Raw genomic sequence first — 13,760 nt, 5'->3', positions numbered from 1 at the left:
GCTTTTACGAGCAAAAAAGCTCGGCATGGCTCTTCTCGTGTCCCGAAGAAGCCTTCCCGGAACTCTTAAAACCAGGCGCAATGACTCTTTTGCAGCGTCGAGGAGTCGCAGCTCAGGCGCGCCCTCTCCAGTTCAGCGCGCGCGCCTGCCCGACTCTTGCAAAAGCGCACGAGACGCCATCCCCACCCACGCGCCCTGATTGGCCACCCTTGGCACCCTGCAGCAGAGTACCGTAGCGTAGGTGCTGGACCAAGAACCGGGGGCGGGGACAAGGTATGAGGCATGGTAGGGGCGTGTCCTGCCGGCTTCCACATGTTTTCTCCATAAATAGAAGGCGCCCCAAGATGCTTCTCCAACAGAACTTCGCCACCCGCACCCAACTCTCCAAGTATTTCGGCTTTGGAGAGCAAAGATGCCTCAGACGCTCAAACTGGCCGGCAGAGCATCCTTGCTCGCGAGATGCTTTCCTGAGATTTGGGCTGATCCTGTCCTCAAAGCTCCGGTCAGGGTGATCAAAAGCCACAAGACCCTGGACGAGATGCCAGGACCCAGCGCTCTGAGTTTCTTCAGCGACCTCTTCTGCAAAAAGGGGCTGTCGCGGCTGCACGAACTCCAGGTAAGCTTTTGGATATCCTCTCCCTACTTTTTCGTTCCATTGATTTATCTAGGATCGTATGTTTATGGCAGGAAAGGCACATTAAAAAAGGTCGCTAAGTTTTTCCTCTTAGTGCCTTGAGGCTTGAAAACTTTTCTAGTCACATTTGCTTAAATTTAGTATTGGACTGGTTTGGTTTCAAAGGGTAGGAGGAGGTGTAAAGTAGGGTTTTTCTTTTTCTTTAGTTCGGAGTGTCTCTTGAATCAGATGTAGAATTCTGCAAGCTTCTGAGTTTCACAGAAATCTTCCTCTGTGGAATGGAATAACATTATTGTATGCACAAATTTTGATGCATTAAACACACACATACTGCATGTTGGAAGTGTAGATTTTTGCGAATTTCCTTTAAAAATAGTTCGAAAACTGATGGTACCCCAGTCTGTCTTTCTCTGTTATCTTGGCTCCATCAAAAAGTTTGTATGCTTGAATGTCATGAGGTAACCAGGTATTTTCCATCCTGGAGACTAAGGAGAAAGTGAGCTTCAATGTTAAGGTCAATTCCTTTAAACATTCCAGGAGATTCCAATAAAGAACACTCCAACACATCTCTTTAAAAACCTGACTGTATCGATAATATATCCGTATCTATATCATAGCTGTCAAGTATTCCCTTTTCTCACTAGGAAGCCTATTCAGCATAAGGGAATTTCCCTTAAAAAAGGGGAGAACTTGACAGCTATGATCTATATCATATCTTCAATGAGCACTGGAAATTTCTTTCCAAAAGTGACAAGAACAAGGCACTGCAAACATTAAAAAGTTTCCCAGAGCCATGCTGTATGTCACGGATGGGGATCCTGCAGCCCTCCAGATGTTTCTGGATTCTAACTCTCACCACCATCAGCCAGCATAGTCTGTGGCTAGGGATGATGGGAGTTGTAGTCCGATAGCATATGGAGAGCCCCCAATTTCCCATCCCTGCTGAATGGGAGCATATTTTGTTTTACTTTGTTTATGCAATTTAAACACATGCCCTGCAAGGAGAGTAAAACGAGGTACAAGGATCTTCCCTCAGGTGTACTTAACATTTCCGATGAACACCACTTGTCTCCAGCCAGGCTTGTAAAAATCTATTTAAATAATGTAGACTAAGCTTTCTATTCCTTGGCTTGCTTGTCAACACAGCCCTGTGAAAGCTTGGCAGTAATGCAGGTTGACACAACTCTAGGTGTTTCGTTCTTTCATTTTGCTTTGCAGTGTAAACCATTGGTGTCCTTTAAATACCATCTCTGTGTGTTTAAAGTCCACACTTCTGCAGCGATGTGTATAAATGGAAGCAGTTTAACCCATAATGCTTGCTTTGACTGCATGTGTGGAACGAGTATGACAAATGGTGTGTGATTTAGTCATCTTGACAAAAATGTTAAAACCTTTTCTTTCTTTTTTTAAAAAAACCTAAAAATTAGCATTATATTAGCCTTCACTTGCTCACACACGTCCTGAAAGTGAGAGAATTGCTTGAAGCTGAGGGCGAATCTTAATCGGCCAGTTCACTAATCTACTGACAATTTCCGTGCCTTGTGCTTCAAAAACTTGCTTGCCTTCCAACTTTGTTGATAGCTTTATACTGCACATTCAACATGAACAGGAATGTATAGTTCTTATTCGTCCTTTCAACAGACGTTTGTGGGAATTTAGGTGTAGAGAAAGTAACTTGGTCGGCAATCTGAGGCAGGTATGTTTACTCAGAAATAAGTCCCACTGAGTTATTGGGACTTAGTCCAATGTAGTCTGTCCCCTTCTTTTCCCTTTTAATAAACATAGTTTTATAGATTCCCAATATATAACAACAATGACAAAAAAGGAAAATAAATACAAAATCCCAACTTATTCTCTTCCCCGCTCCAAGACAGGTCAGTCTAATTTAAGTTTGCCAAAGTCTAATCTGTGATCCAATGTAGTCTTATGCACACAAAATCTAATTGAAAAGGAGAGTAAGGCAGGTGTTTAAGACTGCAATTACATAATGAGCGGCCAATGCTCACTTCTTCTTGTCGTGCTGCTTGCTGCTTTCTTTAGCTCTCAAAGTAAACCCCAAGAACTCACTGGGATGTGCTTCAGAGTAGGCATGTATAGGGTTGCTCGGTAATTTTCTTCCATATCAGTGGCACTTGAAAGTGTTGAACTTTTCCCTAGATAGTGTTCTGTTGTGAGGATGAGCGTGACACAGCTTGTAAAGCACAATTTGCATGCGAAAGCCCTATGTAAATGAAAGGTTGCTTTTATTTTTATTTTTTGTGGAAGCGTAACTCAGCAATAAATAACTTCCCCTTTGGGCTGTATCAGGTGTGATGGTTGGAACCATGAGCGAGACTGAAAGCTTCTGTTTGAAAGAGGCCCCTCCCAAACCTAATTAAGGCAATGAATGATTCATTTAGCCTACTGTACAGTATCTGGCTTCAGCACCGGAGTAACGCATGCTGTGTCTTTATATAATTTAGTCTTGGGCTCCTGATGACCTGGAGCTATGCCAGGATGTCAGAGTGAGATTTCTTGTGGCAGTTTCTATGATGTGGGGTTCTTGCAACAGAGCTTCCTGTCCCACCCACACACACCGAAAAGGCACCTGCTTCTCAGTGATGGAATCACAGAAACACAATCCCGTTCGTATGTTAGCAGATCACCACGGCTGCTCTATATGGCCTTAGCAGCAAACCATTTTTGCCAGAGAGAGCCAGTGCACTCTGCGAGGGCTGAAGGGGGTCTCTTAACTCTCACCCTGCAAAGAAGTCTAGCTTAATTAATTAATTAATTAATTAATTCTGTGCCACAGAATTAATACAGGATCAAAGCTCAAATCAATAGTTAGAACAAAAACAAAACAATACCCCTACCCCCCCCCCCCGATACTGCTTCTCTGCCCTGGTATGAGGGACTGAAATTCAGCGCGCAAAGCCTTCCTAGCATGGGAACATGGTATTGTGCAAAGCTTCACCTGTTGAATGTGTGCCTTTCATGCAGCTGTTTTCAAAGACCGATGCAGTTCAGAACAAGAACCATGCCAGGTGGTTAACCCCACCTGCAATCTTCTTTCTATATAAGATTGGAAGCAATCCAGCAAGTGAGATTAAAAATGAGTGTGCATGGACCATAGTAAGCAGGGAAGGAACTAGACTTCTCCTCTTGGGGTGGAACCCTCCTAGAGCGTTCTGTGTTATCTAATAAGTTTTCCTCCTGCTTCTGTCCTAGATTGAAGGCAAAGCCAAGTACGGCCCAATGTGGAAGGCCAGCTTTGGACCCATCCTGACGGTCCACGTTGCAGATCCCAGCCTGATTGAGCAGGTGTTACGGCAAGAGGGCAAACACCCCATTCGCTCCGCCATCTCCTCCTGGAAAGATTATCGGGAGTGTCGAGGCCATGCCTATGGGCTCCTTACTGCGTAAGTGTTAATTCTTCTTCTTCTCTCTCTCTTCCTCTCTCTCTACACACATGGGACTGATGGGGACAGATGTTGCAGGAGAGAGGTTTCATTGTCTAGTCAAAAGAGAATCCTTTTTATCCTCCTGCTCTTTATACCATGACAATTTGGAATTTCCAAGCTGGTGTGGGGCTTGTGAAGCCCATTCAGCAGCTCTCTGTAGTCTTGTCTGGAAGACTTTCAAGATGATCTTTGTTACATGGAGCCATGTGACGTGGAGGTCATTTTGGGAGCGATCCTGAGACCCTACTGTTTCCCATGGGCTGCTGGATAGATTTGAGAGCCTGAGAAACAGTGTGGGATCCGGCATCATTTTCAGTTCCTGTGACATGAAAATTTATGAAAGTCCCCACAGTAGGCAGTTACATAATCTACCACCTACATACTGTGTGTAAGCATCTCATCTTAAAGTAGTTGCATGTAATGTCCATTTCCTGCTCTCCCTGTCCTATACGGTATTTGGCACTCTTCCCTGATGAATGAAGTAGCAACCACCTGACTCTTACACAACAGGGGAGGGGAAACCTGTGACCTGATGCTGCTGAAAATACAGCTCTAATCTCCCCCAGCCAACATAGGGTGATGGGAGATCTGGTCTAGCAACATCTAGAGATTTTTTTTACAGGGCGGACAACCTGCAGCAGAGACCTCTGGCAATCCTAAACCAGAGAATTAAGGCCTTTAGGCATGACATTGGTGTGCAGGTCTACAAGGGACGCGGGTGGCGCTGTGGTCTAAACTACAGAGCCTAGGGTTTGCTGATCAGAAGGTCGGCAGTTCGAATCCCCGCAACGGAGTGAGCTCCCTTTGTTCAGTTCCAGCTCCTGCCAACCTAGCATTTCAAAAGCACGTCAAGTGCAAGTAGATAAATAGGTACCGCTACAGTGGGAAGGTAAACAGCTTTTCCGTGCGCTGCTCTGGTTCGCCAGAAGCGGCTTTGTCATGCTGGCCACATGACCCAGATGCTGTCTGCAGACAAACGCCGGCTCCCTCAGCCAGTAAAGCGAGATGAGCGCCGCAACCCCAGAGTTGTCCGCAACTGGACTTAAGGGTCAGGGGTACCTTTACCTTTACTACAAGATTCCTGGGTCTCCTGTGAGACAGAGGCTGGAGTTGAGGAAGTAGATAGAGACAGAGCCTAATGACACTTGCCAAGAGAGGGCACCTGTGTCCCCTGGAGACCTTGAGAAGGAGGCTAAAGTCCTGACATTTCAGCTCAAGGGATTAAGACCTGCATCTCTAGCTTGACTTGTCTTGCCTAGGGCTACCTTGCAGACTGCTCCTTCTCTGAGGTGAAGATTGGCCAGGGGAGGCCTGTACATGTACGACAGTGACATTCCCCTACACTCTAGACAGGTGGCAGGCTTGCCACATGTCCACCACTGTGGTCCACTTGTCTGCCACTGTGGTAAGAGTTTGGGCCGAGGAGTCGGACAGCTGGACAAATGGTGCTTCATCATCACCATAAAGCTGGGGTGGGGTGGGGGGAAGAGTCTCTCTCCCAAGTGCTACTTTCCAAGGAAAGAGCCACAATATTTCCAAGCTGCTCCCTGAGCCACAATGCCTGGCCTGACTCTCATCAGCACAGTTTCACAGAAGATCTCTCCGTTATTGCTTTGCTTGGGTTTTGTACCGCTCCTTCGAGAGCATTTAACTCCAGGTTCTGAGCTTGCCTTTCCTACTGTTGTTTCTCACCTTCCATCCGTTTTTTGCAACCCTGCTCGCTGCGGTTTCCTGTTCCTCGCTCTCGTGGTTTTTTTATTTCCCGGAAATGTGTCAGGCAGGAACTGCAGGATCCTTCCTGGGCTTGCACAAAAGTGCCAGCTGGGAGTGAGAAATAGCTAGAGCAATTCTATGACTCAGGGCTCCCCTTAGTGGGAGTTTTCTCATCAGCTGGGCTGCTTCTTCTGCAGTTTAGACACAGGATGTGAGTAATGAGCAGAATAACAAAGCAGCCACCGGCAGTTTTTCTCTTTCGAAGCACCGCTCATGAATTTTAGCGGGACTTTTATCCTTCCTTGTACAGGGAACATGCTTAGATTGCCAAAGCTGAGGACTTTGGGGTCCCTTGTTTTGAGGTGCTTGTAGCTGTCCCATGCATGGGGTTTGGACATGTCTCCTGCCCAGGGAGCTAACCGAGGCCTCTCTCTCTTCCATGCAGGGAAGGCGAGGAGTGGCAGAGAACCCGCAGCCTCCTTGGAAAGCATATGCTGAAGCCCAAAGAAGTGGAGTCCTACACTGGCACTCTGAACGATGTGGTCAGCGATCTGATCCGACGGCTGGAGCACCAGCGCAGTTTCCACGATCAGCATGTGGTCAAGAATGTGGCTGACGAATTTTACAAGTTTGGATTGGAAGGTATGTGTTTTGTTTACCGCATTTGTGTGTCACCCGAGTATACCACGCAGCCCAGAGTTATATCGGTTGACATTTAAGCATCGGGGGAAGCCGGGGTTAATCTTTTGTTCTTGTTGCAACGGCTAAGGTGGTCATTTGAGCACGTTCTGGGTTGGATTTGTTTGGGAATGTTTTTTTTGTTTTAGGACAGGGTAATAATTCCGTGAGATAATGTCAGGAGCACCTTTCTCTCCTGCAGTGCCTCATTCAACTCTGCTCCTGTAAAGCTGCATTTGCCACTTCACAAAACCTCAGGAACTCTCCTGGTGTCCCTCTTCCAAATTCCTTTCATACCATAAGACAGAACAATGTGTTCTGCAGGAACTGGCATTGAATGCAGAATCCTCCGGCATCCTTTTAAAGAAAAATCTCAGCTTTCATTTTTGTTTCTTAAATGACAACAAATCCTAAGTTTTTAGCCCTTGTGGCTGTAAAGATGGATCTGAAAAAAGCCGCAATCTGTGAGGTTTTGTGAAGGAGGGTTTACTAGAGCCAGGAGCTGGGACTACTGTGCTTTACATAGTTAATCGATCTTTCTCCTATCTAGTGGAAACAGTTATGAAAGGTGTAACTGAATTGGCTTAGTTTGCATGAATTGCAAAATCCAGATCTTGTAATAGAATTCTGAGAATTTTTGGGGGTTGACCAGGGAACTGCTCCATCAACAGATTCACAATATTTAACTGTTCTTATATAGATGTATTAAAAGAGTCCCCCCCCCACACACACCTGTCATTCACCATCTTGATCTTGGATGTGTCAAACAGGAATTGTGAAATATCCATCTCTTGGTCTGACCCAAGTTGTTGAAGAGTGTTGTTGAAGTGTTGTTGAAGAGCCGGGAAAACCTGTGGCCCCCGTACATGATGTTGGACTCAAACTCCCATCAGCCTCAACCAGCAGGACCAATGGTTAGCGGTGATAGGAGCTGGAGTCCAACAACGTGCAGTGTGGCCACATGTTCCTCGTCCCTGTTGCAGCATATGTTCATTAGAGCTCCCCTGAAAGTCACATCCATATTGGTTGGGCAAACCAGCAAAAGGAGCCAGGCCAGATAGCATCTCCTCTCGTGGCTTAATCGATTTAATTGCTTTTTGTTCTAGGCATCTCTTCCGTCCTCTTTGAGTCCCGCATTGGCTGCCTGGAGCCCAAAGTCCCCCAAGAAACGGAGAACTTCATTAGCTCCATCAACACCATGTTCATCATGACTCTGCTCACGATGGCAATGCCCAAAGTCTTACATCGCGTCTTTCCAAAGCCATGGCAGAAGTTCTGTGAATCCTGGGACTATATGTTCGAATTTGGTGAGTGTTGCCACCTGAGCTTGTCAGCACCTTGAAGGGGAGCTAAGTGGCCTGTTGCTGTAACATCAATCAGAATCTCTATCACTCACTAAGCAAGTTTGGCATTAATTGTTGCATTTCATTCTCACTACACCCGTCTCTCTCTCTGTGTGTGTGTGTGTGTTGGGGTTATTTCCCCCTCCTGCAAGAAGTTGCACAGTTTTTGTTGTGTTTGGAGATTCCATATGGCTCTGAAGGGTGGTTTAATACTGATGCAACCACTATTTCAATTCTGGAAAGAAAGAAAAGTTGAATCAATGTAGGTTTTAATATATAGCAGGACCAAGAAAGCCGCCTGCAATAATTATATGGCAGAGAAGGCCTCCATAAAAGGAATCAATCAATCAATACTTTATTACGGCCATAGGCCCATATCAAGATATCAACACAAAACAATGTACATCATACAACAGAACAAAACCAAACAAAATTAAACAAAAGCCATAAAAGGAATATTTTTATAGGGTTTTCTAGATATTGATAGGATCCAGCTTTAATAACAACCTTTCCCCAGAAATGCATTAGTACTGATGCCACTGGCAAAAACAAACCACCAGATTCACCTCTGGCCGGGGGGGGGGGAGGAGCCACAACTGTTAAAGTGCTTTAAACATGTGCTGAGGATGTGACCCATGCATAACCAGCCATTTAGCCTCCTTGTGGCTAGATCATGCCTGTCTAGATAGCAATGCCATGAGAATTCAAAGAAAGGACAGCCTATAAGCCCCTGAAATAATTGCTCGAGCTGTCTTCCTGCAAGAAGCAATTGGCCCAGGCTGACATGTCCGCGACGGGTGACTGAATGCATCGCTTGGCGGCTCTCCCTGGAGAGCGAGTGCTCATCTCGTGCCAATTCCTTTCCAGCCAAAGGACACATTGACAAGCGGATGGCTGAAGTTTCAGAGAAAATCTCACGGGGGGAGAAGGTGGAAGGAAAATACCTGACTTACTACCTGGCACAGGAGAAGCTGTCCATGAAATCCATCTATGGAAACGTGACTGAGCTTCTGCTAGCTGGCGTGGACACGGTAAGCCTTTTGGAAGTCGCTGGGAGGGGGGAGTGCTTCTTACAGGAGCAGGCTTCCCTCCCCCGCCCCTCCTTACACAATTGGGCACTAAGTGAAGCAGGTCTCTGAGATGGAAAAATAACAGAAGACCCTGGTAGTGGCTGGCTGGCATGCTGTGCTTTCCCGTGGGCGGTGGAGACAGACAGCGGCTTCTGATAACCCACTCTGGTTATCAGTGCCACGCCATGGAATCCTATGTACTGACCCCTAGTTTGAGGATTTTCTTTGGCCTTTGTGCCTCTTTTTCACTTCTGTCTCCTCTGGTAGGAGGGCAATTTTACAGCTATTAAGTGGAGCTTAATTTGAGCCTGGAACTTATTTTCTGTGCAAAGGCCTAAGCCCTAGAATATGAAGTAGCAGGGTTTTTGTTTTGTTTTAAAAGAACACCTCTGTGCACATACAAAGTAATTTTCTAGTTCTGGGGCATGGGACCATGCACCCACCCCTTTCTCTCTCTTGGAATGAAGGCTAGAAACACTCCCTTTCTCTTAATTGGTAATAATCGCAACACAACATCTTAGCTGTTCTGTGCAATGTGATTGGCAGAACAAGAACCCTATACCCCCTTGCCCAATTGAACTCAATGGGACTTTAACTTCTGAGTAGGCACGTATAGGATTGCCCTGCTAATATTTAATCTTCTGCCATGCAAAAGAGGAATAACTCTGCTGCAGAAATCCCATTCTGCCCTACTCCTAATAGCCTAATGATGAACTCTGCCCTGGTCTCTGTCCCTGCAGATCTCGAGCACTTTGTCCTGGAGCCTATATGAGTTGTCCCGTCACCCGGAGGTGCAAACAGCCCTCCACAAAGAAATTGCAGCAGTGATGAAGGGCAACGCCATCCCAATGGCAGCTGATGTAGCCCAGATGCCCTTGCTGAAGGCGGTGGTGAAGGAGGCGCTGAGGTGAGCCCCATTTCAGGAACGGATGGGAGAGTACATGGGGAGGTTGCTGGGGGAAGCATCAAATGCTGCAGTGAGGGCTGGTCCATTAGGGGGAATGGGGCACTGTCCCAACCTTATCCTAGATTACCCATGGGGTACCTTCCAAGTCTATTATTCTATGACATTGGCCATGCTGGCTGGAACTGTTGGGAGCTCTATTCCCAACAACATCTGCAGAGCACCAGGTTGGGAAAAGTCAGTCTAATCCTTTTAAAAGTTGCATTGAAGCTGACATTCAGGTGAGGACCAAGGATGGAGCCTTAGGCAGCTGTATAGGAAAGGGAGGCAGATGCCCTGTGATTTGGCCACTAACATTCATCCTGATGGTCCTTAAAGCCAGGAAGATTTAAACTTATCTGCTGCACTTTTCAAGCTCTGTACACCTAAGTAAGAAAATCAGGGGCTTCCTTTGGGCTGCAACAGCTGCAGCAGCATAGTCACTTAGCCAGCTGGGAGATTTGCACTCAAAGAGGAAAAGGTTAGGGAGCTGAGTAAACATTGCGACATGTCAGGGAGGAGGAATCAATTCCTTTATATTCACTTTGGCTGCTCTGTTTTCCCCTGCAGGTTGTACCCTGTGATTCCTGGCAATGCACGAGTCATCTCAGACAGGGACATCCAAGTGGGAGATTATCTGATCCCCAAAAAGGTGAGCGTGTTACAAAATTGGATGCAAATAGGGGATGGGGGACGGATGATCGTCATCGTTCTCTGGGTGGAACTAAAGAGAAGCAGTAGCTTTAAGAAGGCAACGTCCATCCTGGGATATGCATGACTCCTAAAGGGCCATAGCTCAGTGGCAGAGTACTTGCTTTGTATGCAGAAGGTCACAGGTTCAATGCCCCAGCAGCTCCAAGAACGGCCAGCTAAGACTTGTGTCTGAAATCCTGGATAGATGTAGACAATGCTGAGCTGAATGGAGCAGCATCATGACTTGGTAGGAGGCATGTTCCTTTGTTCATAAAGGAAGCAAGCCTGGGAAGTGTAGCTTAGCTTCCTTCCTTGAGTCCTCTGGAGCATTCTGGCTCTGCAGTGCACATGCTTCCCTCTGCTTCTGGCACACTGTGGTCCTCAGCCGCATAGGTTAGTGGTGAGCTGATGGCCCTGCAGGAGGGATTGCCTTGTCTTCTGCTTCATCCTACACAATGCTCCTGGCCTATGATGTGCAGCTGCTCCTTTAGGTCAGCAATGCTGCAGGCAGAGAACTGCTGCAAATCCTGGAGTAGAAAATCCCAACAGCTACAATATCTGGCCAAGAAAACACATGTATGGATCAGGGGGGTCATTGCTTGGAAGTGTTGGACGTGCACTCAATCTATGCAAGGTCCTGAAGGAGGCTTAAAAGCAAGCCTGGCCGGTGAACCCAAGTGAATGGAATATGCATCCTTTTTTTTAAAAAAAAAAAGCTTCTCAGCATCCCCTTGCAACATCTCAGGCACATAGGTATCCTCAGCAAACTGATGCACGTGCAAAGGGTTCCTTGCAGGAGGGAAATCTAGTGCAGGAGGAAGAGGAATGGCAGTAGAGATGTAGGCAGAATGAGGTTAAGTCTGCAGAGCAAAAGCTTTGCTCTCCAAAAGAGAAAGGGAGGAAGCCGTTGAAGGAGGACCAGGATGAATCTATGAAGGCATGCTTTTGACCATGAGCACCCTTAGGGTCTCTGGGCTGTTTTCCTCATGATGTTCCCTTTCCCTGCTCTTTCAGACCTTGATCACCCTCTGCCATTATGCCACATCACGTGACGGGAAGTACTTCTCCAATCCCAACTCATTCCAGCCAGAGCGATGGCTGCGGAAGGACGATGCTCATCACCCGTATGCTTCTATCCCCTTCGGCTTCGGCAAGCGCAGTTGCATTGGACGACGCATTGCAGAGCTGGAAGTGTATCTCGCCCTGTCTAGGGTGAGTGTCTGCAAGGAGGAAACCCTAGATCAATACTGATGGAGAAAACTTGAATGAACCTAAGGGGCGGTTTTCATCTTATGGAACTGAGACACAGTGGGTGGGTTTATCCCCAAAGCCCTGTTCTCGGAGGGACAAGAGGTTGCATTCACCTTCTGCCAGCTTTTACACCACCATCCCTCTTGCTGATCCTGGTCCTTCTTAAAGGGACCAGCACAGTCAGGAAGAAGTTTGGCAGGAGCCAAATCTAGTGGGCCTAGATTTGCAAGATTTCCTGAATCTCAGTGGAAAGTGAATGCATTCAGATCTTGCTTCGCTTGCTCTCCTCTCCTCTGGGCAAGCTCCTTGAGCATCTCCTTTGGCCTTTCTCCAAGATGACATCTTCATTTTATGCCTTCTTGTTCCTTGCTCAGTAACTGCCCTGCTAACAAGCCATCGCTCCCCTTGTCTTGCAGATCCTGATGCATTTTGAAGTGAAGCCAGAACAAGAAGGCCACATCGTGAGACCCATGACACGCACTCTGCTGGTACCAGAGAAGGAAATCAATCTGCAGTTTCTGAGCCGCTAATCGGGACGAAGCGGAACTGTTGATGCTTCCCATCAAAGCACACTAGACCTTGAGGCTGGGTGCGACAAAGCTAATCTTTTGGATTCTTTGGAGTCCGCTTGAAAAAAGGGCTGTAGAGCAAATGACATTGACTGAGGTCAGCCACTGGTGCTTCCTCTCTTAAGTGGCACCCTCTGCTGTGTCTTGGAGGTCTAGTTCTAGGACTTGCTCAAGATGATTTCTCCCGAGTTTCCCAGCACATTATATAGAGTATCAATGTGCACTTAAAATAAACAGAGGGGAACTGTGGGAAGAGCAGTGATTGCTCTGAAACGCACCTGCTTTTCTCACTCAGTTTGATAGTTCCCAGAACTTTCTGAAAATCGGATGGAGAGCAAGGAGCCCAGTAACCCTGTGGCCGGTGTGACTGTTCTGTATACCAAACTGTCATTGTGATATCTGCACAACTGTGAGTTCATGTACGCGTGCCCAGTGCTCTGTGGCAGCAACATCAAGGAAGGCCATACGAAAAAAGAAGTAATACGGGTGGAGTTTTTGCATCTTCTCCAGCCACAATGTCGTCCATTCAGTGCCATTGGCATATAAATCGTCCATATCTTGTATCTTGAAAGTGATACTTAAGTTTCCTTCTCAGGGTGGAAGAGCTGGTTTCTAGATGCAGGGACAGTATTTATATCCCCACCCAGGTGTGTGAAAAGACCCCCAAAGCAAGCCAAACTTCATTTCAAATTATATGTGTGTTTTTTTAATCACTGAAGTTGAGGCAGTTATATAGATGTTCCCTGTTTGGAGCTGTGGGAATGGAGAACAGGAATGTATTTAAGTGCCTTATTTATTATTATTATTATTATTTTATTTTTATTATTGTTATGCTAATCTTTTGTATTTTAAATATAATCATTTATATTTAATACCCTTCCCCTACATATTTATATTTTTATAACCTATAAATTATATGTACAAATGTTCTGTATTTTAAAAATAGATGTCTCAGAACAGTTCCTGTAACCAAAGCTGTCTACCTTAAAAGCTGTTTCTTTGGTGCTATGTATAAATGTTATTTATTATCTTTGGATAATAAACATGAACTGATTTTTTTTTAAAAAAATCTGACTTGCTTATCTGTGACTTTGAGCTGAAATGCCAAACTGTAGAGCAGAGAGATTGTGATTGACTGATTGCACTTTTGATCCCACCTTTCCTCCACGGCGCTCAAGGTGGCATACCTTATTCTCCTCCTCTATTGTAACTTCACAACAACCCTGTGAGGTAGGGTAGGCTGAGAGTGAGTTACTGGCCCACAGTCACCCAGTGAGCTTCATGGCTGAGTAGGGATTTGAACTCTGGTTTCAGTTCCAACACTTGACACCACACTGGCTCTCTGGTAACGGCTGGGTGAGCATGATCTAGTCTTGAAACTTGAAATTTGCTTTCTCACAACTTCTTATGGTCTGGGCAACTG

The 13,760-nt window shown here is 46.2% G+C and overlaps 1 protein-coding gene across 1 annotated transcript; it reads left to right on the top strand.

The window, feature by feature from the left end:
• Positions 1-344: 344 nt before the first annotated feature.
• Positions 345-13,167, top strand: LOC118078986 (25-hydroxyvitamin D-1 alpha hydroxylase, mitochondrial). Its single transcript, XM_035102995.2, is given in 10 exon segments — positions 345-393; positions 396-616; positions 3,845-4,035; positions 6,236-6,432; positions 7,575-7,775; positions 8,679-8,842; positions 9,622-9,788; positions 10,395-10,476; positions 11,532-11,729; positions 12,185-13,167. Coding segments are annotated over 10 exon segments (1,584 nt in total). The 3' UTR covers positions 12,299-13,167.
• The last annotated feature ends 593 nt before the right edge of the window (positions 13,168-13,760 follow it).

Source organism: Zootoca vivipara, chromosome 2, assembly GCF_963506605.1.
Source record: "Zootoca vivipara chromosome 2, rZooViv1.1, whole genome shotgun sequence".
Lineage (NCBI taxonomy): Eukaryota > Metazoa > Chordata > Lepidosauria > Squamata > Lacertidae > Zootoca > Zootoca vivipara.
This window is presented reverse-complemented; position numbering and strand designations above follow the sequence as displayed.